The following is a 26780-nucleotide window of genomic DNA, read 5'->3' on the forward strand; positions in this document are numbered from 1 at the left end:
TTTGAGCATTTTAGGGACAGGCTGGAGAGATTAGGCAGGGAGAGATTAGGAGACACAGGACAGAACAATCGTCCGTTAGTGATCTACATCAATTTTGCTGTGTGGGGGGTGTGTGGGGGGTGGTGCAGTGAACAAACTTTTTGCCCTCACTTGAGCCCACTGAGGTGGAGGAGGAGGAGGGAGAAAAGAATATATTTTTATCGGTCTGTTGTGTGCAGCGTTCAGCTATATTTTACTACAGATTTCTGTTCTAATCTGCTATTTAAAAATTACAAAGTTAAAGGGGAATTTTTTTTTTTCCCTTCATGCTGCTGACCGTGACATAAAACTTAAGACACTGCTGTGTTCACATGTGCTATTGAAAAATCACCAATTTTTTATCCTATTCCGCTATTCAATATACACCCTTTTGGGGTAAAAAAAATTAAACTGCGGCATAGTCTGTATCGGTACATGTGAGATACACCTTTCAAATATTTGGGGCGCATCTTCCACTGCCGAGGATTGCAGGGCGCTTCAGTTTGCCTCCTGTTCCGAACTCCTCCTACTCCTGTTCCTCATCCTCATCCTGCCTTTAGGGTACAAAAAATTGTAATCGGGGCCTAGTCTGTGTTTGTACGTGTGAGATACACCGTTTTATAAAATTTTTTCTATTCCGCTATTCAATATACACTCTTTTGTGGTAAAAAAAAATTAAATTGCGGCATAGTCTGTATCGGTACGTGTGAGATACACCGTTTTTATAACATTTTTTCTATTCCGCTATTCAATATACACCCTTTTGGGGTAAAAAAAATTAAATTGCGGCATAGTCTGTATCGGTACGTGTGAGATACACCTTTCAAATTTGTTTGGCGCATCTCCTTCCACCGCCGAGGATTACAGGGCGGTTCAGTTTGCCTCCTGTTCCGAACTCCTCCTACTCCTCTTCCTCATCCTCCCTTTAGGGTACAAAAAATTGTAATCGGGGCCTAGTCTGTGTTTGTACGTGTGAGATACACCGTTTTATATCCTTTTTTCTATTCCGCTATTCAATATACACCCTTTTGGGGTGAAAAAAATTAAATTGGGCAATAGTTTGCATATTTGACTGTGAGATACACCCGTGCGATACTGTTGTTGTTTTTTTCCGCTATTCAATAAACACCTTTCTAGGGCAAGATCATAAATTACAGAAATATGAGGAGAACTTCAAATAGGGGCCATGGCCTGGGTCGTGGTGCTGCTGGTAGAGCTCCTGTTGCAAGGGGAGGACGTGGTCGATCTGTGCCAGCTACACGCACAAGTGAAACACCTTCCTCAAGTGTGAGTAGGCGACAGAACCTGCAGCAGTATTTGGTAGGGCATCATGCGCCTCTACAAGTGTTGAGGCAAGAACAAGTAGAGGCGATAGTAGATTGGGTTGCTGACAGTGCCTCCAGTTCCTTCACATTGTCTCCCACCCAGTCTACTGCAGAAAGGTCAGAGTTGGCACCTGCAGCCGATGTCCAACCGTCTTTCACCTCACCCCCTTGCAAATCAGGCAAGCAGTCTGAGCCCCAAGTCATGCAGCAGTCTCTTTTTCTTTTTGATGACTCTGTCAGCAGGGTTTCCCAGGGCCATCCACCTAGCCCTGCCCCAGAAGTGGAAGAGATTGAGTGCAGCGATGCCCAACCACTTATTTCTCAAGATGAGTACATGGAAGGACCATCGCAGCACGTCTCCGATGATGACGAAACGCAGGTGCCAACTGCTGCGGCACTCAGAATTGTGGAGAGCAGGGGTGAAGACTGGGTGGAAGATGATGTGGAGGACGATGAGGTCCTGGACCCCACATGGAATGAAGGTCATGCAGGTGACCTGAGCAGTTTGGAGGAAGAGGCGGTGGTCGCACAGAGCCACCAGCACAGCAGAAGAGGGAGCAGGGTGCAGAAGCGGAGCGGACGTGCCCTAGACACTTTGCCTGCTACTGCCCAACGCAGCAAGGGACCGAGCGCACCAAAGCCAGCTCAAAGGAGTTCTCTAGCGTGGAATTCTTCAGACAATGTGCTGATGACAGGACACGAGTGGTTTGCACCCTGTGCAATCAGAGCCTGAAGCGAGGCATAAACCTTCTCAACCTGAGGACAACCTGTATGATCAGGCATCTAAGTGCAAAGCACGAGTTGCAGTGGAGTAGACACCTTCAAAACCAAGAAAGATCTCTGGCTCCTCCTGCTTCCTCTTCTGCTGCAGTCTCGGCCTCTTCATCCACCTCTGTAGTGATAAAACTTGCCTGTTTGGGGGAAAAACCACACACCGCGCCGGAGTTGTGGAGGAGCATGGAACAGCAGACAAATGAGTGGTTGCTGCCAGCGAGCCTCAAGCCCAGCCTGGTGGTGTGCGATAACGGGTGAAATCTCATAGCAGCTCTGGGCCTAGCCGGTTTGATGCACATCCCTTGCCTGGCGCATGTGCTGAATTTGGTGGTGCAATGGTTCCTTAAAAATTACCCCGATATGTCAGAGCTGCTGCAGAAAGTGCGGGCCGTCTGTGCGCACTTTCGGCGTTCTCACCCTGCTGCTTGCCTGTCAGCGCTGCAGCGTAACTTCGGCCTTCCCGCTCACCACCTCATATGTGACGTGCCCACAAGGTGGAACTCCACCTTGCACATGCTGGAAAGACTGTGCGAGCAGCAGCAGGTCATAGTGGAGTTTCAGCTGCAGCACGCACGCGTGAGTAGCTCTGCGGAACAGCACCACTTCACCACCAATAACTGGGCCTCCATCCTGTGATCACAGGATGATCACATTTAGCGTAAATAAAAATATAGCAAGGCAAGTGGGGAACATAAGAACCCTTAACTTCAGAAGGGCAGACTTTCCAAAATTGTACTCGTTGATGGAAAGGGTAAACTAGGACTGAACCCTGGGATCCCTGACCACAGAGGAAAAATGGGAATGCTTTAGGAACATATTAAGCAAAGGCATCTTGCAGTGCATTCCTATGGGAAATAAATTTTGAAGGGACAAAGCCAAACCTGGCTGGCTAAACCGGAGCGTTAAAAAACTTATTAGGGGAAAAAAATTGGCCTTCAGGAAATATAAATCAGAGGGCACAGTATTGGCTTTCGACCAATACAAGGAGGCAAATAGGAAGTGTAAACACGAAATCAAGATGGCTAAAATAGACTTTGAGAGACAAATAGCGGAGGATAGTAAAAAAAACCCAAAGAAATTCTTTAAGTATATCAACAGCAAAAAAACTAGGGCAGAGCTTATTGCACACATAATTAACGATGATGGGAGGATGGTTACAGAGGACACTGAAAAAGCAACCGTGCTGAATGTTTTTTTCTCGTCAGTCTTTACACAGGAAACGGAGGGGTACACTGACCATGACTGTATGGTTAGTAGTAATACACAGGACTTGCCACTATGGCTAACAGAGGGTGAAATCAGGGAAAGGCTGGATAAACTTAACACAAACAAATCACCAGGCCCGGATGGCGTACACCCGAGAGTACTCAAGGAACTCAGTAAGGTTATATCCAGACCACTGTTCCTGATCTTTGCGGACAGTATTAGGACAGGAGATGTACCAGGGGAGTGGAGGAAAGCAAACGTGATTCCGATATTCAAAAAGGGTCAGAGGCATATACCGGGAAATTATAGGCCTGTCAGTCTGACATCAGTAGTATGTAAACTTCTAGAGGGGATGATAAGGGACTATATCGTAGAGTTTGCTAAGGACAACAGCATCATCAGTAGTAACCAGCACGGGTTTACAAATTGGTTTGACAAGAACGCCCATCTCTTAACATTCTATGAGGAGGTGAGCTGTGAGCTAGATAGGGGCAGACCAGTGGATGTGGTGTACCTAGATTTTGCTAAGGCGTTTGATACAGTTCCCCATAAGCGCTTAATTTATAAAATAAGGTCTGCAGGTATCGACAGCAGGGTTTGCTCTTGGATACGGAACTGGCTAAAAGGACGTGTCCGTCCAAAGGGTGGTAATAAACAGCGCATACTCAGACTGGTCTGAGGTAGTAAGCGGGGTCCCCCAAGGCTCAGTCCTAGGACCAACCTTGTTCAATTTATTCATAAACAGCATTAAGGACGGGATCAGTAGTTCAATATCAGTTTTTGCAGATGACACAAAATTAGGCAGGGCAATAACAGCACAGCATGAAGCAGATATCCTACAGAATGACCTGGACAAAATAACGGAATGGGCAACGACATGGCAAATGAGGTTTAACGTGGAGAAATGTAAGGTTCTGCACTTGGGGACTAGAAACATAAAAGCACAATACACGTTAGGAGGGGAACCCTTGGGAGAATCAAAAATGGAGAAGGGTCTGGGAGTCTTGGTTGATGATAGACTAAGCAACAGCATGCAATGTCAAGCGGCAGCTGCCAAGGCTAGCAGAATATTAGCATGCATAAAGAAAGGGATGTATTCCAGAGAAAAGACTATAATCCTTCCACTTTATAAAACTCTGGTCCGACCTCATCTGGAGTATTCTGTCCAGTTCTGGTCACCAGTCCTCAGAAGGGATGTGTTGGAGCTGGAGAGGGTCCAGAGAAGGGCAACTAAACTAATTAGGGGATTGGAGGACCTTGGTTTTGAGGAGCGTCTGCAATCGCTTGATTTATTCTCTCTGGAGAAGAGACGCCTGAGGGGGGACATGATAGCAATTTTTAAATATCTCAATGGGGATCTAGGCTTAGAAAAAAGGCTGTTCAGTCGAAGGGATTGCATGAGGACTCGGGGGCATACAATGCGATTAGAGGAGAAGCGTTTTAACCTCAGGCAACGTGGGGGGTTCTTTACTGTTAGGGCTACAAGATTGTGGAATTCTCTACCACAAGAGGTGGTTTCTGCAGGTAGTATGGTGGCTTTCAAAAGACTACTAGACGTACATCTCAAGGATCAGAACATTCAGGGGTATGCGAGATGATTACAGCTACACACACCTACACAGGTTGAACTGGATGGACTATTGTCTTTATTCAACCTCACCTACTATGTAACTATGTAACTGTGTGCCTTGTTGCGCTGTTTTGAGTACTCCACCAACATGGCCAGTGCCGATGACGCCGTTGTCAGCTTAACTATCCCACTTCTATGCCTCCTTCAAAAAACAATTCGGGCGATGATCGAAGAGGTTGTGGCACAGGAGAAGGAGCAGGAGGAAGAGGGATCATTTCCAAGGCTTTCAGGGCAGTCATTCACAAGTGGCTCCGAGGGTGGATTCCTGCACCCACAAACGCCAGGTACACAATTGTCCAGCAGGGGCACAGTTCTGGAGGATGAGGAGGAGGAGATGGAACCATGTTCACAGCAGGGTGGCACCCAGGCCAGCTCATGGCCATAAAGGCAAAGAAACAAAGAAAGGGCGCACATTATCCTCAATATAAGGCTTTTATTCAAGAAACACTTAAAAGTGGCTACTCACAGACATAGATGTAAATATATCATATCGAGCTCAGTTGCCCAAATGTCCGGATTAGTCCATATGATCGTCCAAGACCAATGAGATGACGGCTGACGCGTTTCCAGGCTTCAGCCTCTTCCTCAGAGCCACTGTAACACAAGCGCAGGAGAAAGGTGTTTTCACCTTATTGTTTTCTTTAAAGCAGCTCATGGCCATCACTGGTGCGTGGCTGGGGGGATACAGAGGACACAGACGATACACCTCCCACAGAGGAGCGAATACATGCTGCAGTGTCTCCACAACGACCGCCGAGTTGCCCACATTCTAACTTGTGCTGATTACTGGGTGGCCACGCTGCTGGATGCCCACGCTGCAAGGACAACGTACCATCCTTAATTCACTCACTGGAGCGCGATCGCAAGATGCTCGAGTACAAGCGCACGCTGGTAGACGCGATGCTGCTGGCATTCCCACCTGACAGCGGGGCCACAGTGGAAGCACAAGGCCAAGGCAGAGGAGGAGGAGGAAGAGGTCGCCAACGTAACCAGGGGACCGCCAGCACCTCAGAAGGCAGGGTTAGCATGGCCGAAATGTGGAAAAGCATTGTCAGTACGCCACAACAAACAGCAGCACCAGCAGCTCATATGGAACGTCTTAGCAGGAGGCAGCATTTCACCAACATGGTGGAGCAGTATGTGTGCACACGCCTACATGTAGTGAATGACGGGTCTGCCCCCTTCAACTTCTGGGTCTCCAAATTGGGCACATGGCCTGAGCTTGCCCTTTACGCCTTGCAGGTGCTGGCGTGCCCTGCAGCCAGTGTATTATCTAAACGTGTATTTAGCACGGCTGGGGGCGTTATCACAGACAAGCGCAGCCGCCTGTCAAGAGACAATGTGAACAAGCTCACATTCATTAAAATGAACCAGGCATAGATCCCACAGGACTTTTCCGTACCTTGTGCAGAATAGAGATGGATACCGACCTTACCCAGCCATTGTTATATTTTTGATCTTTCTCACTCTTTTGGGGTGTACCCTAATTTAAAATGACTAAAAAAAAGCAGTGTTGGCTACCTCGTCCCCCTCCACCGCCGCTTCCACCTACACCGCCACCTCAGCCTCCCTCCTACTCCATATGGTCCTTCACAGATGAAGAAAATTGTTTTATTTTTCTGTTTTTTTTTTTTTTTGTTTTAAGTTATTTCCCCTATCCACATTTGTTTGCAGAGCACTTGCCGTGCTCTTAACTACATTTTGCTGCCATTTGCAGCACTCTAGCCCTTTCCATTGTTTTTTTAGAGCCATTTTAGTGCCTGAAAGTTCGGGTCCCCATTGACTTCAATGGGGTTCGGTGTCCGCGTAACGTTCGGAAAAAGTCCCAGACATTTTTTTCAAGTTCGGCCGAACCCGCCGAACACGGACATCCAGGTGTCCACTCAACTCTAGTCCCCACTCCTCACCCCCCATCTAACACTGCTGTCCCCCCTCCTCACTCCCCATCTAACACTGCTGTCCCCCCTCCTCACTCCCCATCTAACACCGCTGTCCCCCCTCCTTACCCCATCTGACACTCCTGTCCCCCCTCCTTACCCCATCTGACACTGCTGTCCCCCACTCCTCACCCCCATCTAACACTGCTGTCCCCCACTCCTCTCCCCCCATCTAACACTGCTTTCCCCCACTCCTCACCCCCCATCTAACACTGCTTTCCCCCACTCCTCACCCCCCATCTAACACTGCTTTCCCCCACTCCTCACCCCCCATCTAACACTGCTTTCCCCCACTCCTCACCCCCATCTAACACTGCTGTCCCCCATTCCTTACTCCCAATCTAACACTGTTGTTCCCCTCTCCTCACCCCCCTTCCCACACTGCTCACCTATATTCTACAACCCCCACAGACACTGTTGTCCCCCACTCCCCGTTTCCTTATTCAACATTGCAGATCTCCACTCCTCAAACCCCATATTTGACACTTCTGTCCCCCACTCCTCACCCAGACCCAATGCTGCCACCTTGCTTTCTCTCGCTTGTCACATGACATCACTCTTATCTCTATTAAAGCGTAACTCCACTTTTTTTGAGAAAAAACATCCCCTCTGGTTGATCTCTATACCTTGCAGGGATTTTAACAAACTTTATTGCAGATTCCTATCTTTTGTTATTCTGAAGAAATCATTGTTTGCTCCCTGTGCCTCTGTGCTGAGTGGGTGAAATGGGAGTGGTTTCATAATTATCTGTCAGCTGTGGCAGCTGCAGGGCTCTAATGAGGAAATATGCTGGGCCTGCATCCCTTTAAATGTGTTCCTATTGGGAGTATCTCTCCAAAAATGACATTTTTGTTGCAGGGGATGCCAGAAATCTGACTGGTATCTTGGGCAGACTTCTGGGAAAATCAGCGAGCCAATCACACAAACAGGAAATTATGTTTCTGGGGGTGTGGTCAGTATACATTCTGTGTATAGAGCAGCTCCAGGTAGCAATATTGCATTCTCTAGAAAATTACAACATCTGCAGATTAAAAAGGAAAGGTAATTTTTAATAACATTAAATTACAATATGATTTGTATCACAATTGTATACACCAGTGTTTCTCAACTCCGGTCCTCAGGGCACACTAACAGGCCAGGTTTGCAAGAAAACTGAAATGCATCACAGGTGATATCATTTGCTGCTCAGTGATTGCAGTATTCTAGTCCGCATCTCCCCAAGGTAATACTTAAAATCTGGCCTGTTAGTGTGCCCTGAGGACCGGCGTTGAGAAACACTGGTATACACTATATTGTTTCTTCTTTATTTGCTGATTTTTTCCCCCACGAAAGTGGAGTTACCCTAATAAAACACAGACCTGACCAGAGAGGTGTGGAAGATTCTGGGAGATCACATGACATCACTCTTATCTCTATTAAAGCAGGGTTCCGGCCTCAAAATTGACAAAATCGATTTTGGCCATCCACTTCCTGAGTGTCACCTGAAAAACAAATGGATTCTCCCGATTTTTCTTTTTTGTTTACTTACCTTTTTATAGAAGAAAATATACTCACCTTTCTTCCACTTCCTCCCTCTGCGGCTACGGCCCGCGCCGTCTCTTCCGGCTTGCGATGACTCCTGGGAACTGAACGTCATCACTCCCAGGAGTCAATGCACCTGCACCAGCCCCGCTCGTCAGTTCCAGTGCAGGCACGGCATTCCCTGCTAAATAGCTTCTGGGCATGACCAGAAGCTGTGCAGGGATGCCGCGCCTGCACCGGAAGTGACGAGCGGGGCCAGTGCAGGGCATTCTGGGACTCCGACGTCACTGAAGAGGATGCAGAAGAAGACGCTCTGGCTTCAGCTGCCCACACCTGAGATGGCAGCACTGGAGAAGAAATTTTCAAGGTAAGTATTTCTTCTAAAAGGTAACTTCGACCCAGGACAGTTCAGAGGCTATCCATTATGGAATGTACTAGCCCTGACTGTCTTGGGGTTATTTTTATCTAAATTTCACCCCCGAGGCTGGAACTCTGCTTTAATAAAACACAGACATGACCAGAGATGTGAGGAGGATTCTGGGAAGTCATATGTCATCACTTTTTTTTTTTTAATTTAAATCAAAATGTCAGAATATTTTTACTGCTCTGAATATAACAGTGTCTATTTATGTCAATAAGCAAAGATATGTGCGGTAGGAGAATCTCAACTTATTTCCACAAATCAATATGTAGCAAATTCTTTTTATTGATTAATTTCTTTTTAAAAGCATATACCAATCTTAGTGAAAACAGTCTACAGTATGGAATATATATAAAAATATTTATTCACCAGACATGTATTCACAATAAATGATCAGACTTGAGATGACACAAAAAGATAACTTTACATAAAATATGAACTTCAAACAATAAATGCAATGAGATGTGTAGCTCAATAATGAAAGTAAAAATAAAGCAAGATTACGTTTTATCCAGGTATAGTAGAAACCATATTTAAATGTTTTATATAATCAGACCACAATTGTCTGCGAATTGCGAAGTCGGACAGTTACTCCACTGCAGATGAAGCGAGAATAGGCCATGCAAAACGTGAGACTAATACGCTTATATGCGCTAAATCTGATATTAATAAAAATGTATAAAAAGCAAAAATCAGCTCTTAGAGAGAAATCTACATATGGTTATAACGGCTGGGATTGTAATCTCGTTACCCTTAAATATGAAATGTAAAACATTTAAGGAAGTACATAAACAATATTAAATAATGATCAAACAGCAAGGCATATTTACCATATTTAAAATGGCTGCTAGCTTAGAATGGTCGTTACCAGAGTCCTTAAGATGGCTGCCTTTCCATGATGGTGGTCAGGTAGGGAGGAGTTTCGTTTGGCGTCCTTCCAAGTTTCAGATACATGATGGAGCAAAATGGAGTCTGTATAGATGAGTCTATGCATGGCTGTAGTAGCGTGTGTGTTGTATGTGTAAGGTATGTTGTGCCAATGTGTCCTGTGTCCCTCTCTCATCTGGGTTTTCCTTTTTATATGGTATAGAACAAAGGACTATTAAAATTAACATAAGTTAAACCCAGAAGGAGTGACATTATCCCCATTGATTGGGACATCTTATTCATTAACTGGTGAGGTCATTGGGTGACACCTGGTTGATCAGTATATTAAAATTAAATAATGATTTCTCCATATTTAAGAGTAATCAACATAAAATGTATCCATACTCTCATCTATTACATGTCCATTTAATATCCATTATGTATCTAAATAAGGAATGAATCTGGTAACATCATAATATATTATTAATATATATATCTAGATATATTGGAAATTACTTTTCAACCTAAGACTTCAACTAGTAGCAGTCAGTCCCCAGAGATGGCAGTATTGTGTTGCTCTGAGCTTCAGCATATAGCAATATTAAAGCATTATTTACCCACAAATAAACTTTGCACCTTATATTGACAAAGAGCTTACCATCTCAGACTTTCTAGAGTCTGGCAAGGTTAGAAATGTTTTATGATAATTTCTCACTTACAAAGGATTAACATGAAGTCTTTCTTTCTTGACATGTAGTGATGAGTCATCACAATCAGTTAAAACTAAGATTTAGCAAGGATGTAACAATTATAATATATAACGGTTTTCTACATATCTATGTATGTTAGTTTATATATATATACTTCATTGTTAATATTCTGTTACATATAAGATTATAACGTATCTGTAAATCTTATTTTAAATGGGTCTAAACACAGAAAATACTGACTAAGGTTTATGGTCCCACTCACAGATAAGATTACCTTGGTATAGCGTCTTAGACTTTATCTTAAAGAAAGTTAAACAGACTATTTATTTATTTATTACCTTAGGTCAACACAGCATGTTTGGGTAAACCTATTTAAGAATTTCCTGAATAGACACTTTTTGTTAAAGGAGATTTAAACTTTTAGTGACCTTCTACAACATGGACGCCACTGCTTAATATTTCTATATAGAACAAAATATGACATTTCCATTTTCTTTTTTCTAATCTCCCCAAATAAACCTGCCAAAAATTTTACATTTTATTCATTTTCAAAACCAGAAAATAAAAATACATTTCAATATATCTTACTAAAACTTTTACCCAAGAAACCCTTCTCCCCAGATCCCTCCCACTTCCCATTCCACTCGGTATTACTCATCTAGTCGTCTATTTTACCACCTCCTTTTCTTATTAATCTACCCATATTCCACCCTCATACTCTAATCCGTCCAGATTTCTAAATATTTACTAGTCTTCTTGAACTCTCCCACTTAACCCACTTATTTGAGAAACTCTCCGTCTGGTCTTCCTGTCTGCTTCCCATGTATTCCATATTGTATATTCAACTGTTTTATACCAATCTCTAATTGTAAGACTTTTTAAGTTTTAGCCAATTTTTTGGAATTGCCCCCTTTGCTGTGTTCAATAAGTTGGGACTATCGTGCTTTTATACTGTTTTTTGATTTACCATTTTTGTGAAATAAGCAAACCTAAGGGTCATTAGTAATATCTACAGCTGTAATTTACTCAATGTATTGTTGAACCTCCTGCCTTATCCCTATTAATAAAACACAGACCTGACCTGAGAGGTGAGGAGGATTCTGAGAGATCACATGACATCACTCTTATCTCTATTAATAAAATACAGACCTGGCCCGATTCTCAGAAGATTCTTAGAAGGACACAAGGATCTCTACAAGGACGTCATGATAGAGAATCAGCCGCCCCTCACATCACCGGGTAAGAGGAGACTTTATTTTAAAGGAGAGAGTAGTACGGAGGGTCCACCTAGATCCCCCATCATCTGATAAACACATAGAAACAATGTATTCAGTCAGTGTGTGTGTGTTTCCTACAGATGGATCCAGTAATGGGAACCCACCAGAGAGATGTCCCCGTCCTCTGTATTCCCGGGAATCCACACAGGAAGGTCACACCATCCCTCACCATCATCAGGTAGGTGAAGATTAAATTTAAGATCGTAAAAGTGATCTGAGTATATGAAAATATATTCCACTTTTAGGTATAAGGTTATTTGTGCTCACATTTTAAAGAAACCATTCCCTGCTTTTTGTTTGTTTAGAATGAAAATCTGAGAGATATAAAAGATGAGGTTAAAGAGGAAGAGGAGACGTATGTGAGGGGTGATCAGCAGTTCATGGAAGAGGTTGGGATGATGGACAAAGTTAAAGAGGAGGAATTTTCTCCAGACATCAGCACAGGTGAGTGATGGCCACTAAATACAAAAACTGTTTGGGTATATGGATTGATGTTTGAGGATCTGTAGATCCACTTCTACAAAGACGTCATGATGGAGAATCAGCCGCCCCTCACATCACCGGGTAAGAGGAGACTTTATTGTAAAGAAGAGAGCAGTACAGAGGCTCCACTTAGATCCCCCATCATCTGATAAACACATAGAAACAATGTATTCAGTCAGTGTGTGTGTTTCCTACAGATGGATCCAGTAATGGGAACCCACCAGAGAGATGTCCCTGTCCTCTGTATTCCCGGGATTCCACACAGGAAGATCACACCATCCCTCCCCATCATCAGGTAGATGAGGAACAATCACTGATAGTATCATTAGGATCTGTACATTATCTGCATTGTTACAATTGATGTCATTTTTATTATATATTCAGAGTGGAAACCTGAGAGATTCTAAAGTTGAGGTTAAAGAAGAGATAAAAGAGGAGGATGATGAGGATGGGGTGATGGAGGAGTCAGAGTTTCTAAAGGAACACAAAGATCTGTACCAGGACACCACAGAGGAGTCATCCAGCTACAGAAACCCACCAGAGAGATGTCCCCATCCTCTGTATTCCCGAGATTCCACACAGGAAGGTCACACCATCCCACAATGTTACAAGGTTGGTGGATTGGAGCATCTAGAACATGGACTTCTGGAGAGGATGTGTTTTTTTGTTTTTATAATATCACAATATTAAAGCTTATATCTTTCAGACAATATTAGCTCTAATTTTCTTGGTTTAGATTGGAGATCCAATCGATATAGAATTTGAGGTTAAAGCAGAAGAAGAAGAGATGTATGTGAGGGATGATCAGCAGTCTATGGAGGAGGATGGAATAACGGGAACATTTATAGAGGAGCACACTCCTACAGAGATCAGCACAGGTGGGTCATTAACACTAAATATATACATGACCTAAATACGTGTAATCCACCACTGATTACTGAATACCAATATTATGAGTCCTGACCCCTGCACTATATACTCTATGGTTGTACATTACATACTCCTGACCCCTGCACTATATACTCTATGTTGTACCTTACATACTCCTGACCCCTGCGCCATTTACTCTATGTTGTACATTACATAGTCCTGACCCCTGCACTGTATGCTCTATGTTGTACATTACATACTCCTGACCCCTGCACAATATACTCTATGTTGTACATTACATACTCCTGACCCCTGCGCTATATACTCTATGTTGTACATTAGATACTCCTGACCCCTGCACTATATACTCTATGTTGTACATTACAGACTTCTGCTCTCTCCCCTCTACCCACTGCTATATACAGTACATCACAAAAGTAAGTTCACCCCTCAACTTTTTGTAAATAGTTTATTCTATCTTTTCATGTGACAACACTGAAGAAATGACACTTTGCTACAATGTAAAGTAGTGAGTGTACAGCTTGTATAACAGTGTAAATTTGCCGTGCCCTCAAAATAACTCAACACACAGCCATTATTGTCTAAACTGCTGGCAACAAAAGTGAGTACACCCCTAAGTGAAAATGTCCAAATTTGGCCCAAAGTGTCAATATTTCGTGTGGCCACCATTATTTTCCCCTCTTGGGCATGGAGTTCACCAGAGCTTCACAGGTTGCCACTGGAGTCCTCTTCCACTCCTCCATAACAACATCACAGAGCTGGTGGATGTTGGAGACCTTGCGCTCCTCCATCTTCCATTTGAGGATGCCCCACAGATGCTCAATAGGATTTAGGTCTGGTGACATGCTTGTCCAGTCCATCACCTTTACCCTCAGCTTCTTTAGCAAGGCAGTGGTCATCTTAGAGGTGTGTTTGGTGTCGTTATCATGTTGGAATATTGCCCTGCGGCCCAGTCTCTGAAGGGAGGGGATCTATGTCACAGTACATGTTGGCATTCATTGTTCCCTCAATGAACTGTAGCTCTCCAGTGTCGGCAGCACTCATGCAGCCACAGACCATGACACTCCCACCACCATGCTTGACTGTAGGAAGACACACTTGTCTTTGTACTCCTCACCTGGTTGCTGCCACACACGCCTGACACCATCTGGACCAAATAAGTTTATCTTGGTCTCATCAGACCACAGGACATGGTTCCAGCAATCCATGTCCTTAGTCTGCTTGTCTTCAGCAAACTGCTTGCAAGCTTTCTTGTGCATCATCTTTAGAAGAGGCTTCCTTCTGGGATGACAGCCATGCAGAACAATTTTTTTTTTAATTTGACAATTTTTATTGATTTTTATACATATACAAAACAGACTAACAAGGCAAAAGGAAATGTTTAGGGCACAGAAATACCAACACATATTAGATCATTATGGTATCTGCTCCCAATCACCCCAAAAAAAAAAAAAGAAAAATGAAGAAGGGGGGAGGGAAGCATGCCCCTAAATCAATCTCCCAAAACATTGAGTAAACAATGTTGATACTCATGTTTATCTAGTGTATATCTATGTGCAAAGCACTAATGTGCATACGTGCCACCCGCCTAATATTCATCTACCCCCTCAACGGGGTGATGATAAATAAACCAAAAACAACCTCTATATCACTTGAGAAACTTGAAAAAATTGTGCATGAATCCACGCAAAAAAAAAAAAAACGTGGGAAAGAAGGGGCACAGACCCCTATTAAACTCATAGAGACTTTGCAAAGTATAAATCAATATATAGAATTGTGAATAATTGAATCCCCGGCATAGCAATCCCCTGAAAAAAAAATAAAAGAAGGAGGTACCATGGAGAGAGAGGGAGGAAGCGGGGGTGAGTCCAGACAATAATTCTTATATTGTTGCCGAGCCAATAAAATGCGCCCATGGCAACCATCAAACTCTGGTCTCTTCCTCTGTGTTTTTCAAAGAGGATGCAAGTTCCTCCATCTTATGGATCTCTTTTACTTTAGAGTACCATAGCTCCAGGGTAGGCGGCTGGGTTTGTCTCCACAAAGCAGGTATACACGCCTTTGCAGCATTCAAAAGTCTAAGTGTCAGGGATTTTCTGTATCTTTTTTAAGAGCTTTTCGTAAGATGAAGTAGACATAGAGCAGGGTCCCCTTGAACCTCTACCGCAGTTAACTGTTTAATAACTAAAGCAATTTTTGTCCAAAACGCCTCTATGGAAGGACATGACCAAAAAATATGCAACATGGTCCCTACCTCCGATCCACAACGCCAACATCTTTCCAAACTGTTCTCATCCATTTTATGCAACACCTCCGGGACTCTATACCACCTGGTGAGTATTTTATATCCCGTTTCCTGAGTTTTACTATTCATTGAAGACTTATGGACTGTAGCCAAAATTTTATTTACCTGTCTGGGAGTCAGAGATACTGCCAGTTCGCTTTCCCATTGACGTATAAATGGCAACTGATGGCCTTCTTGTTCCTCTGTCAACCATGTATAGAATAAAGATATCAAATGTTTAGGTGGGGTATTTGAATTACATATCTTTTCAAAGGGGGTTAGGTTACGTGGAACGTACCCCCTTTGCTGATATGTCTTAAGAAAATGACTCAGTTGATGTATACTGAAATAGTCAAGGTCACTGTCTGGCCATGCTGTTATTTCCTCCTGGGTAGGGATAAGGCCTCTCTGCCACACATTAAATATACGTGTCTTCCCAACCCGTGCCGGGCGTCGGATTTTCGCATTCATGCATCCTGGAGTGAATTCTGGGTTGCCCAGTATAGGTATAAACGGGGAAGGGACTGGCGCTATTTTGAAATGCTGTTGAATATGTCGGGTTTCTCTTATTGTCGTCCCTATCGTGGGGTGAGAAAGAATCTTATCCATGGAAGAGTAAATTGACCACGGTGCTGGGGGGGGTCAACTGACCCACCTCTCCAACTTCCAGTCCAACTCAACGTTTATTGGCCATATTACAATTCCAATCCACTACTACGTGTTATATGAATGGCCCTGTAATACCGAAATACATCCGGTAGCCCAATATAGGGTCTGTAATCGGATCCGCAGAGTCCTAAAGGCCCAAATAAAAGAGCGAAACATCACCCTAATCTGATGGAAGAAAGCAAGGGGGATTGTTATTGGAAGGGTCTGCATTACATACAGAATCCTGGGTAAGATATTCATTTTAAGTGCATTACACCTGCCAAACCAGGTTAAAGTCAATTGCTGCCATATCCTCAGGTCGGCTTTAATCTTCCCTAATAAGGGAAGAAAATTTTTCCTGTATATATCCAGCAGGTCAGCTGTAATTTGGATCCCCAGGTATTTTAATGAACCCTCAACCCAATGAAACGGGAAGGATGAACATAATTGGAGTTCCTCCTGAAATGGCATAGCGATACCCATCGCTGCAGACTTCGTTAGATTGATCTTATAATTGGCTAATTTTCCATATACTCTGAGTACCTTCAGGATATTTGGAAGTGACACAGTAGGATTGGTGACAAAGAACACAAGGTCATCCGCAAACGCGGCCACCCTGTGCTGTTCGCCACCAACCCACGGCCCAGTAATATCTGGTGATCTACGAATTGAACAAAGCAGGGGCTCAAGAGTTAAAATAAAAATAAGAGGCGATAATGGACACCCCTGCCTAGTCCCATTCGAGACTAAAAAATAATCTGATCTCCACTCATTGGCGCGTACTGCTGCTGAAGGATTGGCGTAAAGTGATAAAATACATGTCAACATCTGTGGATCTCCATAAAATTCCAGGCCACCCTGTCAAAAGCTTTTTACGCGTCCTTTGAAAGCAGCACCATACCATTATGTGATTTGTGTGCCGCATAAATAATATCTATTACCCGGGTCGTATTATCCCTTGCCTCACGTGATGGTTCAAAACCCACCTGGTCAAAATGTATCAGGTGGGGGATATAGGGCAAGAGGTAATTTGCGAGTATTTTTGCCATAAGTTTTGTGTCACAGTTTAGGAGCGAGATGGGGCGGTAGCTGCCACATAATAGGGGGTCTTTCCCCTCCTTGAGTATAAGGGTGATGTACGCAATGTTCCCCCTAAAGTGCGCGCATGCGCAGTGAAATTTATGGTCCCGCGCAAGCAGCTATGTAGACCGCGCACCTAGTTAAACAGCGCAGACGAGGCGGCCGGGGAGCAGAGCGTGCTCCCTGAGAGCACGCCCATTGTATGACAATAGCGAATGAAAATTCGCTATTGTCACATGGATCCTCCTCCTGGCCAATCAGGGAGCGGGTCCTCCTGCTTCCTGATTGGCCGAAAGGCCAACTTCATGCCATTGGCCGAGGAGGAGGCGCCGGGACTTGGGAGCACGGAGACGCGGGAAGCCGGGGACTGAAGTGAGCGGGTCCGTGACCGTCCTTAAGGTAAGTGCAAGGGGGGGGGTCTCGCGTCTCGCGGGGGCCAAGTCACTTACGGATGGTGGTCAAACACCAGAAGATCCACTCAGCCAGGAGGCATCGCTGGAAGTGCTGGGGAGAGCGGAGGATCGCTGCCATGATCGTACCAAGGGATATCAATTCACTCCATGCAGGTTGCAATTTATTGGGGGCAATGCTGTGCACTTTGCAATTTATTGGGGGCAATGCTGTGCACTCTGCAATTTATTGGGGGCAATGCTGTGCACTCTGCAATTTATTGGGGGCAATGCTGTGCACTCTGCAATTTATTGGGGGCATTGCTGTGGCACTCTGCAATTTATTGGGGGCAATGCTGTGCACTCTGCAATTTATTGGGGGCAATGCTGTGCACTCTGCAATTTATTGGGGGCAATGCTGTGCACTCTGCAATTTATTGGGGGCATTGCTGTGCACTCTGCAATTTATTGGGGGCAATTCTGTGCACTCTGCAATTTATTGGGGGCAATGCTGTGCACTCTGCAATTTATTGGGGGCAATTCTGTGCACTCTGCAATTTATTGGGGGCAATGCTGTGCACTCTGCAATTTATTGGGGGCATTGCTGTGCACTCTGCATTTATTGGGGGCATTGCTGTGGCACTCTGCATTTATTGGGGGCATTGCTGTGCACTCTGCAATTTATTGGGGGCAATTCTGTGCACTCTGCAATTTATTGGGGGCAATGCTGTGCACTCTGCAATTTATTGGGGGCATTGCTGTGCACTCTGCATTTATTGGGGGCATTGCTGTGGCACTCTGCATTTATTGGGGGTATTGCTGTGCACTCTGCAATTTATTGGGGGCAATGCTGTGCACTCTGCAATTTATTGGGGGCAATGCTGTGCACTCTGCAATTTATTGGGGGCATTGCTGTGGCACTCTGCAATTTATTGGGGGCAATGCTGTGCACTCTGCAATTTATTGGGGGCAATGCTGTGCACTCTGCAATTTATTGGGGGCAATGCTGTGCACTCTGCAATTTATTGGGGGCATTGCTGTGCACTCTGCAATTTATTGGGGGCAATGCTGTGCACTCTGCAATTTATTGGGGGCATTGCTGTGGCACTCTGCAATTTATTGGGGGCAATGCTGTGCACTCTGCAATTTATTGGGGGCAATGCTGTGCACTCTGCAATTTATTGGGGGCAATGCTGTGCACTCTGCAATTTATTGGGGGCAATGCTGTGCACTCTGCAATTTATTGGGGGCATTGCTGTGGCACTCTGCAATTTATTGGGGGCAATGCTGTGCACTCTGCAATTTATTGGGGGCAATGCTGTGCACTCTGCAATTTATTGGGGGCAATGCTGTGCACTCTGCAATTTATTGGGGGCATTGCTGTGCACTCTGCAATTTATTGGGGGCAATGCTGTGCACTCTGCAATTTATTGGGGGCAATGCTGTGCACTCTGCAATTTATTGGGGGCATTGCTGTGCACTCTGCAATTTATTGGGGGCAATGCTGTGCACTCTGCATTTATTGGGGGCATTGCTGTGGCACTCTGCATTTATTGGGGGCATTGCTGTGCACTCTGCAATTTATTGGGGGCAATGCTGTGGCACTCTGCAATTTATTGGGGGCAATGCTGTGCACTCTGCAATTTATTCGGGGCAATGCTGTGCACTCTGCAATTTATTCGGGGCAATGCTGTGCACTCTGCAATTTATTCGGGGCAATGCTGTGCACTCTGCAATTTATTGGGGGCATTGCTGTGCACTCTGCAATTTATTGGGGGCAATGCTGTGCACTCTGCAATTTATTGGGGGCAATGCTGTGCACTCTGCAATTTATTGGGGGCATTGCTGTGGGCACTCACAATTTATTGGGGGCATTGCTGTGCATTCTGCAATTTTTTGGGGGCATTGCTGTAGGCACTCTGCAATTTTTTGGGGGCATTGCTGTAGGCACTCTGCAATTTTTTGGGGGCATTGCTGTGGGCACTCTGCAATTGATTGGGGGCATTGCTGTGGCACTCTGCAATTGATTGGGGGCACGCTGGTCACTCTGCATTGACGTCGCCCCCCCCCCCCCCCATTGCTCAGTCTAAAGGTTTGCGCTCAGAAATTTTTTTATTTGCTCAGCACAGTAAAAAATTAGAGGGAACATTGGATGTACGCCCTTAGTGAATCTGTAGGCAGCACCGTCCCATCCTGAACTGAATTCATATGCCTTAAAAGAGGTTGTATTAGGTATGTCTTAAATTGTTGATAGTAAGGTAATGTAAGCCCATCTGGTCCAGGTGCTTTATGTGTTTTGGCCTGTGATATATGCAGAACAATTTGATGCAGTGTGTGGCGCATGGTCTGAGCACTGACAGGCTGACCCGCCCCCACCCCTTCAACCTCTGCAGCAATGCTGGCAGCACTCATACGTCTATTTCCCAAAGACAACCTCTGGATATGACGCTGAGCACGTGTACTCAACTTCTTTGGTCAACCATGGCGAGGCCTGTTCTGTGTAGAACCTCTCCTGTTAAACCCCTGTATGGTCTTGGCCACCATGCTGCAGCTCAGTTTTAGGGTCTTGGCAATCTTCTTATAGCCTAGGCCATCTTTATGTAGAGCAACAATTCTTTTTACCAGATCTTCAGAGAGTTCTTTGCCATGAGGTGCCATGTTGAACTTCCAGTGATCAGTATGAGAAGTGAGAGCGATAACACCAAATTTAACACACCTGCTCCCCATTCACACCTGAGACCTTGTAACACTAACTAGTCACATGACACCGGGGAGGGAAAATGGCTAATTCGGCCCAATTTGGACATTGTCACTTAGGGGTGTACTCACTTTTTGTTGCCAGCGGTTTAGACATTATTGGCTGTGTGTTGTTATTTTGAGGGGGACAGCAAATTTACACTGTTATACAAGCTGTACACTCACTACTTTACATTGTAGCAAAGTGTCATTTCTTCAGTGTTGTCACATGAAAAGATATAATGTGAGGGATGTACTTACTTTGTGACATACTGTATACACATAATATGGGTTCTCTGTTACACCCATTTTCTACCAGCTGGACATTTTATATCTGATGAAAAAATCAAATGAAAATAAATTTCTTCCCCCAAATCTGTAGACAATAAGTGGGAAATAATAATCCAATCTGTGCGATATCACCGCGCCGTGTAACAATCAGACTTACAACTCAAAAATATAAAATCTATTAAGCAGTGTCAGGAAATGAATAAATAGTAATGTGATCGTCCAATAAGAGGATAGAAATGTGTCTCATGTGACACGTGTCATCAGTCAGGTTGCACCGTGCAGTGCCAATATAAATAATAAAGTGCGAGTGCAGAAATTGCAGATGAGAAAGGTGCTGGTGGTCACTTCTACTCACCTTACCATCTGACTCCTGTGTTACCAGCGAGTCCCACAGATCCCTTCTCCTCCTTCCTCTTCCTCCACGGTATAAATGGGGGGGGGAGGGTAGAAAATAACACCCCCTCTAGTGCTCTCCGTCTATCTGCTTTATTCAACATTAAACTCCAAGATGATAGAATTACAAAGCCGGGACTTGAGCAGTGCGGACTAAACAAGCTTCACAATGTGATCCTTCACTCAGATACCCCTTCCCTGGGATGGCCGAGATGGGACGTCCCTGCACAGGCTCCGCCCATATTTTAGATCCCCCCCATATATACCGTGGAGGAAGAAGGAGAGGAGGGAAAATATTTCCCACTTATTGGCTACAGATTTGGGGGAAGAAATTTATTTTTGATTTTGATTTTTTTGGCGCTGCATTTTATCTGTTTTTGTGTTTAGAGAAAGAAACTTTCTGAATGTAAGCTGCCATTGAGTGAATGTTTCTGTGAATATTTATACACCATTCTTTACACTACATGATTGCACCAATTTATTATTTATTTTATATCATATTTTATATCTGATGATCTGATTGGAGGACAGACTTTTACATGGTGAAAATAATGTGATAACTTCCTCCAACTTTGGAACCTTAAACAGAAAGTGATAATGAGGGAGGAGTCAGTAACCCAATGAGGGTGGTCTTCAGGATCAGTCCAGTCTTCATCTTGGTTGCTCTCCCCCCATCCTCACCCTCTGACCTCTGGTGGGGCTCAGCCCCGCTGTTATTCATGACTAAATCATGGACTAAATAAGGAAGTGCTGGACTTTTTGTGTTGGGAAAATGGCAATGAGAGGCAGCGGCGGTCATTGCATTGGGGGCGCAGGGGTGCCGCCCCCCCATCCATGCATCCGGCCCCCTAATCTGCATGCAGGGCGCTGGATGCAAGGAGCTTAATGGTTTTTTTTTTTAAATCACCTGATTAGAACCAGAGGCTCTAATAGGGTGATGCAAAGGGTGGTCTCGGGGCGCAAAGCAGTGCGCCCCGAGCCCACCCATTGTGTGACAATAGCGAATGAAAATTTGCTATTGTCACACGGATCCTGCTCCTGGCCAATCAGGAAGCGGGTCTAATACTTGATTCCTGATTGGCCGCAAGGCAAAACCCATGCCATTGGCCGAGGAGGACGCGGGAGCAGGAGGACTCGACGAGACGTGACGGGGGACTGAGGAGATGCCGCCGCTGCTGCTGTTCCAGGTAGGTGCACTGGTCTCGGGGGCCACACTGCATTGAAGGGGGCATGCACGCTGGTCTCTGCATTGAAGGGGGCATGTATGCTGGTCTCTGCATTGAAGGGGGCATGTATGCTGGTCTCTGCATTGAAGGGGGCATGTACGCTGGTCTCTGCATTGAAGGAGGCATGTATGCTGGTCACTGCATTGAAGGGGGCATGTACGCTGGTCACTACATTGAAAGGGGGCATGTACGCTGATCACTGCATTGAAGGGGGCATGTACACTGGTCTCTAAATTGAAGGGGGCATGTATGCTGGTCACTGCATTGAAGGGGGCATGTACGCTGGTCTCTTTATTGAAGGGGGCATGTACTTTGGTCTCTGCATTGAAGGGGGCATGTATGCTGGTCTCTGCATTGAAGGGGGCATGTACGCTGGTCACTGCATTGAAGGGGGCACCCACGCTGGTCTCTGCATTGAAGGGGGCACACACACTGGTCTCTGCATTGAAGGGGGCACGCACGCTGGTCTCTGCATTGAAGGGGGCATGTATGCTGGTCCCTGCATTGAAGGGGGCATGTATGCTGGTCCCTGCATTGAAGGGGGCACGTACGCTGGTCTCTGAATTGAAGGGGGCACGTACGCTGGTCTCTGCATTGAAGGGGGCACGTACGCTGGTCTCTGCATTGAAGGGGGCACGTGCGCTGGTCTCTGCATTGAAGGGGGCACGTACGCTGGTCTCTGCATTGAAGGGGGCATGTACGCTGGTCACTGCATTGAAGGGGCATGTATGCTGGTGACTGCATTGAAGGGGGCACGTGCGCTGGTCTCTGCATTGAAGGGGGCACGCACGCTGGTCTCTGCATTGAAGGGGGCACGCACGCTGGTCTCTGCATTGAAGGGGGCACGCACGCTGGTCTCTGCATTGAAGGGGGCATGTATGCTGGTCTCTGCATTGAAGGGGGCATGTACGCTGGTCTCTGCATTGAAGGAGGCATGTATGCTGGTCACTGCATTGAAGGGGCATGTACGCTGGTCACTACATTGAAAGGGGGCATGTACGCTGGTCACTGCATTGAAGGGGGCATGTACACTGGTCTCTAAATTGAAGGGGGCATGTATGCTGGTCACTGCATTGAAGGGGGCATGTACGCTGGTCTCTTTATTGAAGGGGGCATGTACTTTGGTCTCTGCATTGAAGGGGGCATGTATGCTGGTCTCTGCATTGAAGGGGGCATGTACGCTGGTCACTGCATTGAAGGGGGCACCCACGCTGGTCTCTGCATTGAAGGGGGCACACACGCTGGTCTCTGCATTGAAGGGGGCACGCACGCTGGTCTCTGCATTGAAGGGGGCACGCACGCTGGTCTCTGCATTGAAGGGGGCACGCACGCTGGTCTCTGAATTGAAGGGGGCACGTACGCTGGTCTCTGCATTGAAGGGGGCACGTATGCTGGTCTCTGCATTGAAGGGGGCACGTGCGCTGGTCTCTGCATTGAAGGGGGCACGTACGCTGGTCTCTGCATTGAAGGGGGCTTGTACGCTGGTCACTGCATTGAAGGGGCATGTATGCTGGTGACTGCATTGAAGGGGGCACACTGGTCACTGTACATTGAAAGGGGGCACGCTGGTCTCTCTGCTTTGAAAGGGGGCACACTGGTCTCTCTGCTTTGAAAGGGGGCACGCTGGTCTCTCTGCATTGAAAGGGGGCACGCTGGATACTGTGCATTGAAAGGGGGCATGCTGGTTACTGCAATGAAAGTGGGCACGCTGGTCTCTCTGCATTAAAAGGGGGCACGCTGGTCACTGTGCATTGAAAGGGGGCACGCTGGCATCTCTGCATTGAAAGGGGGCACGCTGGTCTCTGTGCATTGAAAGGGGGCACGCTGATCTCTGTGCATTGAAAGGGGGCACGCTGGTCTCTCTGCATTGAAAGGGGGCACACTATACCTTAATTACTGAAGGCCCCTTTCACACTTTTGTGACCTCAAAGTCACGCAATTTTTTACAGCGTTTTTTGCCGCAAAGCAATGCCTATTACATTTTTCTGTTTGCGCCCCCCCCCCCCCCCCCCCAAAAAAAAAAAATTTTGAGCGCCAGCCGCCACTGGATAGAGGCGGAGTGGAAACTCGTCCTATAATCTCTCATCACTGTCACTCCTATAAGAGACAGTTCTCATTGTTTCCTCACTCTCTGGCTAATTTCCATGAATAAAGAAATGAACTGGTAGGAGATCAGAGGACCCATTTACTAGTTATCTTGAGGGGGGAATTGTAAGATCCTCAGAGACAAAGCTGTCTGATGTGGGCGGAGTTCTTGTTTAGGGGAACCAATCTGCTGATGTCTAGTAATGATCTTTGTATTTCTATTTTAGTACATGGACGGGAGAGGAGGAAAACCTCAGAGGATTGTCTCACTTTGTCTCCAGACTGTAAAGTAGAAGATGAGGACATCACACAGTATAGTCCAGGAGAAAACCCGGCTACCTCAAATGTCCATCCGGCATCACACAGTGTAGATGGACCATCGTATTCCTCTTATCCTGAGGAACCTCAGACTGTGAGGGACGGTGCCGGACCATTGTATTCCTCTTCTTCTAAAGAACCTCAGACTGTGAGGGACAGTGTCGGACCGTCGTATTCCTCTTATCCTGAGGAACCTCAGACTGTGAGGAACGGTGCCGGACCATCGTATTCCTCTTATCCTGAGAAACCTCAGACTGTGAGGGGCGATGCCGGACCATCGTATTCCTCTTATCCTGAAGAACCTCAGACTGTGAGGGATGGGGCCGTCCTTACAACAGATAAGAGGTTCTCCTGTACTGAGTGCGGGAAGTGTTTCCGTTTTAAATGCAATCTTAATATGCATAAAAGATCGCACACTGGTGAGAAGCCGTATTCCTGTCCTGAGTGCGGGAAATGTTTTTCATTGAAGTCATATCTTACCACACATCAGAGATCTCACACTGGTGAGAAGCCGTATTCCTGTCCTGAGTGCGGGAAATGTTTTTCATTGAAGTCATATCTTACCACACATCAGAGATCTCACACTGGTGAGAAGCCGTATTCCTGTCCTAAGTGCGGGAAATGTTTTGCACAGAAGTCTGATCTTTCCACACATCAGAGATCTCACACTGGTGAGAAGCCGTATTCCTGTCCTGAGTGCGGGAAATGTTTTGCACAGAGGTCCACTCTTTCCACACATCAGAGATTGCACACTGGTGAGAAGCCATATTCCTGTCCTGAGTGCGGGAAATGTTTTTCACATAGGTCCGCTCTTTCCACACATCAGAGATTCCACACTGGTGAGAAGCCATATCCCTGTCCTGAGTGCGGGAAATGTTTTTCACAGAGGTCCACTCTTTCCACACATCTGAGTTCGCACACGGGTGAGAAGCTGTATTCTTGTTTTGAGTGCGGAAAATGTTTTTCAGAGAAGTCCAGGCTTTCCACACATCAGAGATCTCACACTGGTGAGAAGCCGTATTCCTGTCCTGAGTGTGGGAAATGTTTTTCAGAGAAGTCATATCTTTCCACACATCAGAGATCTCACTCTGGTGAGAAGCCATATACCTGTCCTGAGTGCGGGAAATGTTTTTCACGGAAGTCCAGTCTTTCCAGACATCAGAGATTGCACACTGGTGAGAAGCCATATTCCTGTCCTGAGTGCGGGAAATGTTTTTCACAGAGGTCCACTCTTTCCACACATCAGAGATTCCACACTGGTGAGAAGCCATATTTCTGTCCTGAGTGTGGGAAATGTTTTTTACGGAAGTCCACTCTTTCCACGCATCAGAGATCGCACACTGGTAAGAAGCCGTATTCCTGTCCTGAGTGCGGGAAATGTTTTTCAGAGAAGTCCAATCTTTCCAAGCATCAGAGATCGCACACGGGGGAGAAACCACTTTCCTGTCCTGAGTGAGGGAATTGTTCCTCACTCAAGTCCTGTCTTCCTGTACATCAGGGATTCCACACAACCCTGGAAGTGTATTAGTGCCTTGAGTGCGGGAAATGTCTTCTATATGAATGTTGGTGGACATGTGGGGAAGAAGCACACCCTGATATACACCTCAGATATACTCCATGGCTGATCTTCATCATGTAAGAAACACTTCATAAGGAGATCAGAGATCACCAAAGATATGGATGAAGGGTTGTCCCGTGTTGACCATTGATAGCAGGAGAAAAATAAAAATGGAGTCATTACCTTTCATTGGCTGAGTACATTTTGTGCGGGAAGATTTCACAAACACTTACAGGTCTGGTTCTTATAAATGTGTTGATGAAATGTGACCAGCATCCCCCAGTCATGGTGAATTGGGATTTCCTATAATGGTCAGTTCCATCTAGTGGCCATAATGTGCTTTCCTGACAGATGTCCATGGCAGCATACGTTTGGGTAGCCCCACCCTCGTTCCTCCCCCATAAGACCCCACCCCCAAAAATTTTCAGGATAAGCCAATGACTGCATTCCTTTTTTCTCCTGCTCACTTATAGGACCATTTTTGTATGAAGTTTTCCTACCTATTGGAAGTATTAGGACAAGAAAGAAAGAAAAAAAAAACAAGCGCAAATTCTAGCAGAAATAACTCTTTAGATGAACCAAATAATCAAAATATGATGCTTTAAAGTGCCAGCACAAGGTATGATACTCTCTCTATATTTGATGTGGAAAATATGCTAGGACCTAAATAAAGAAAAAACTACCAACTAGTTGACCCAATTTGATAAAATGC

At 45.5% G+C, this 26780-nt stretch overlaps 3 protein-coding genes across 4 annotated transcripts in view; 2 read left to right on the forward strand and 1 right to left on the reverse strand.

Annotated features, from left to right (window-relative positions):
* LOC309550773 (gastrula zinc finger protein XlCGF66.1-like) overlaps positions 1 to 26780 on the reverse strand; it is a 150806-nt gene that overhangs the window by 103310 nt on the left and 20716 nt on the right. The gene's annotated exons all lie outside the window — the stretch shown is intronic.
* Positions 1 to 26780, forward strand: part of LOC309550708 (uncharacterized protein) — a 295084-nt gene that overhangs the window by 82265 nt on the left and 186039 nt on the right. The window lies entirely within an intron of this gene.
* LOC309549960 (uncharacterized protein) lies at positions 22045 to 26312 on the forward strand (the record flags this gene model as incomplete). Its single annotated transcript, XM_082250438.1, has 2 exons — positions 22045 to 22068; positions 25190 to 26312. 2 exons carry the CDS (start codon positions 22045 to 22047, stop codon positions 25964 to 25966), a joined length of 801 nt encoding a protein of 266 aa, XP_082106564.1. The 3' UTR covers positions 25967 to 26312.

This window comes from Pelophylax lessonae, assembly GCF_965119305.1.
Source record: "Pelophylax lessonae genome assembly, chromosome: 3".
In the NCBI taxonomy this organism is placed as follows: domain Eukaryota; kingdom Metazoa; phylum Chordata; class Amphibia; order Anura; family Ranidae; genus Pelophylax; species Pelophylax lessonae.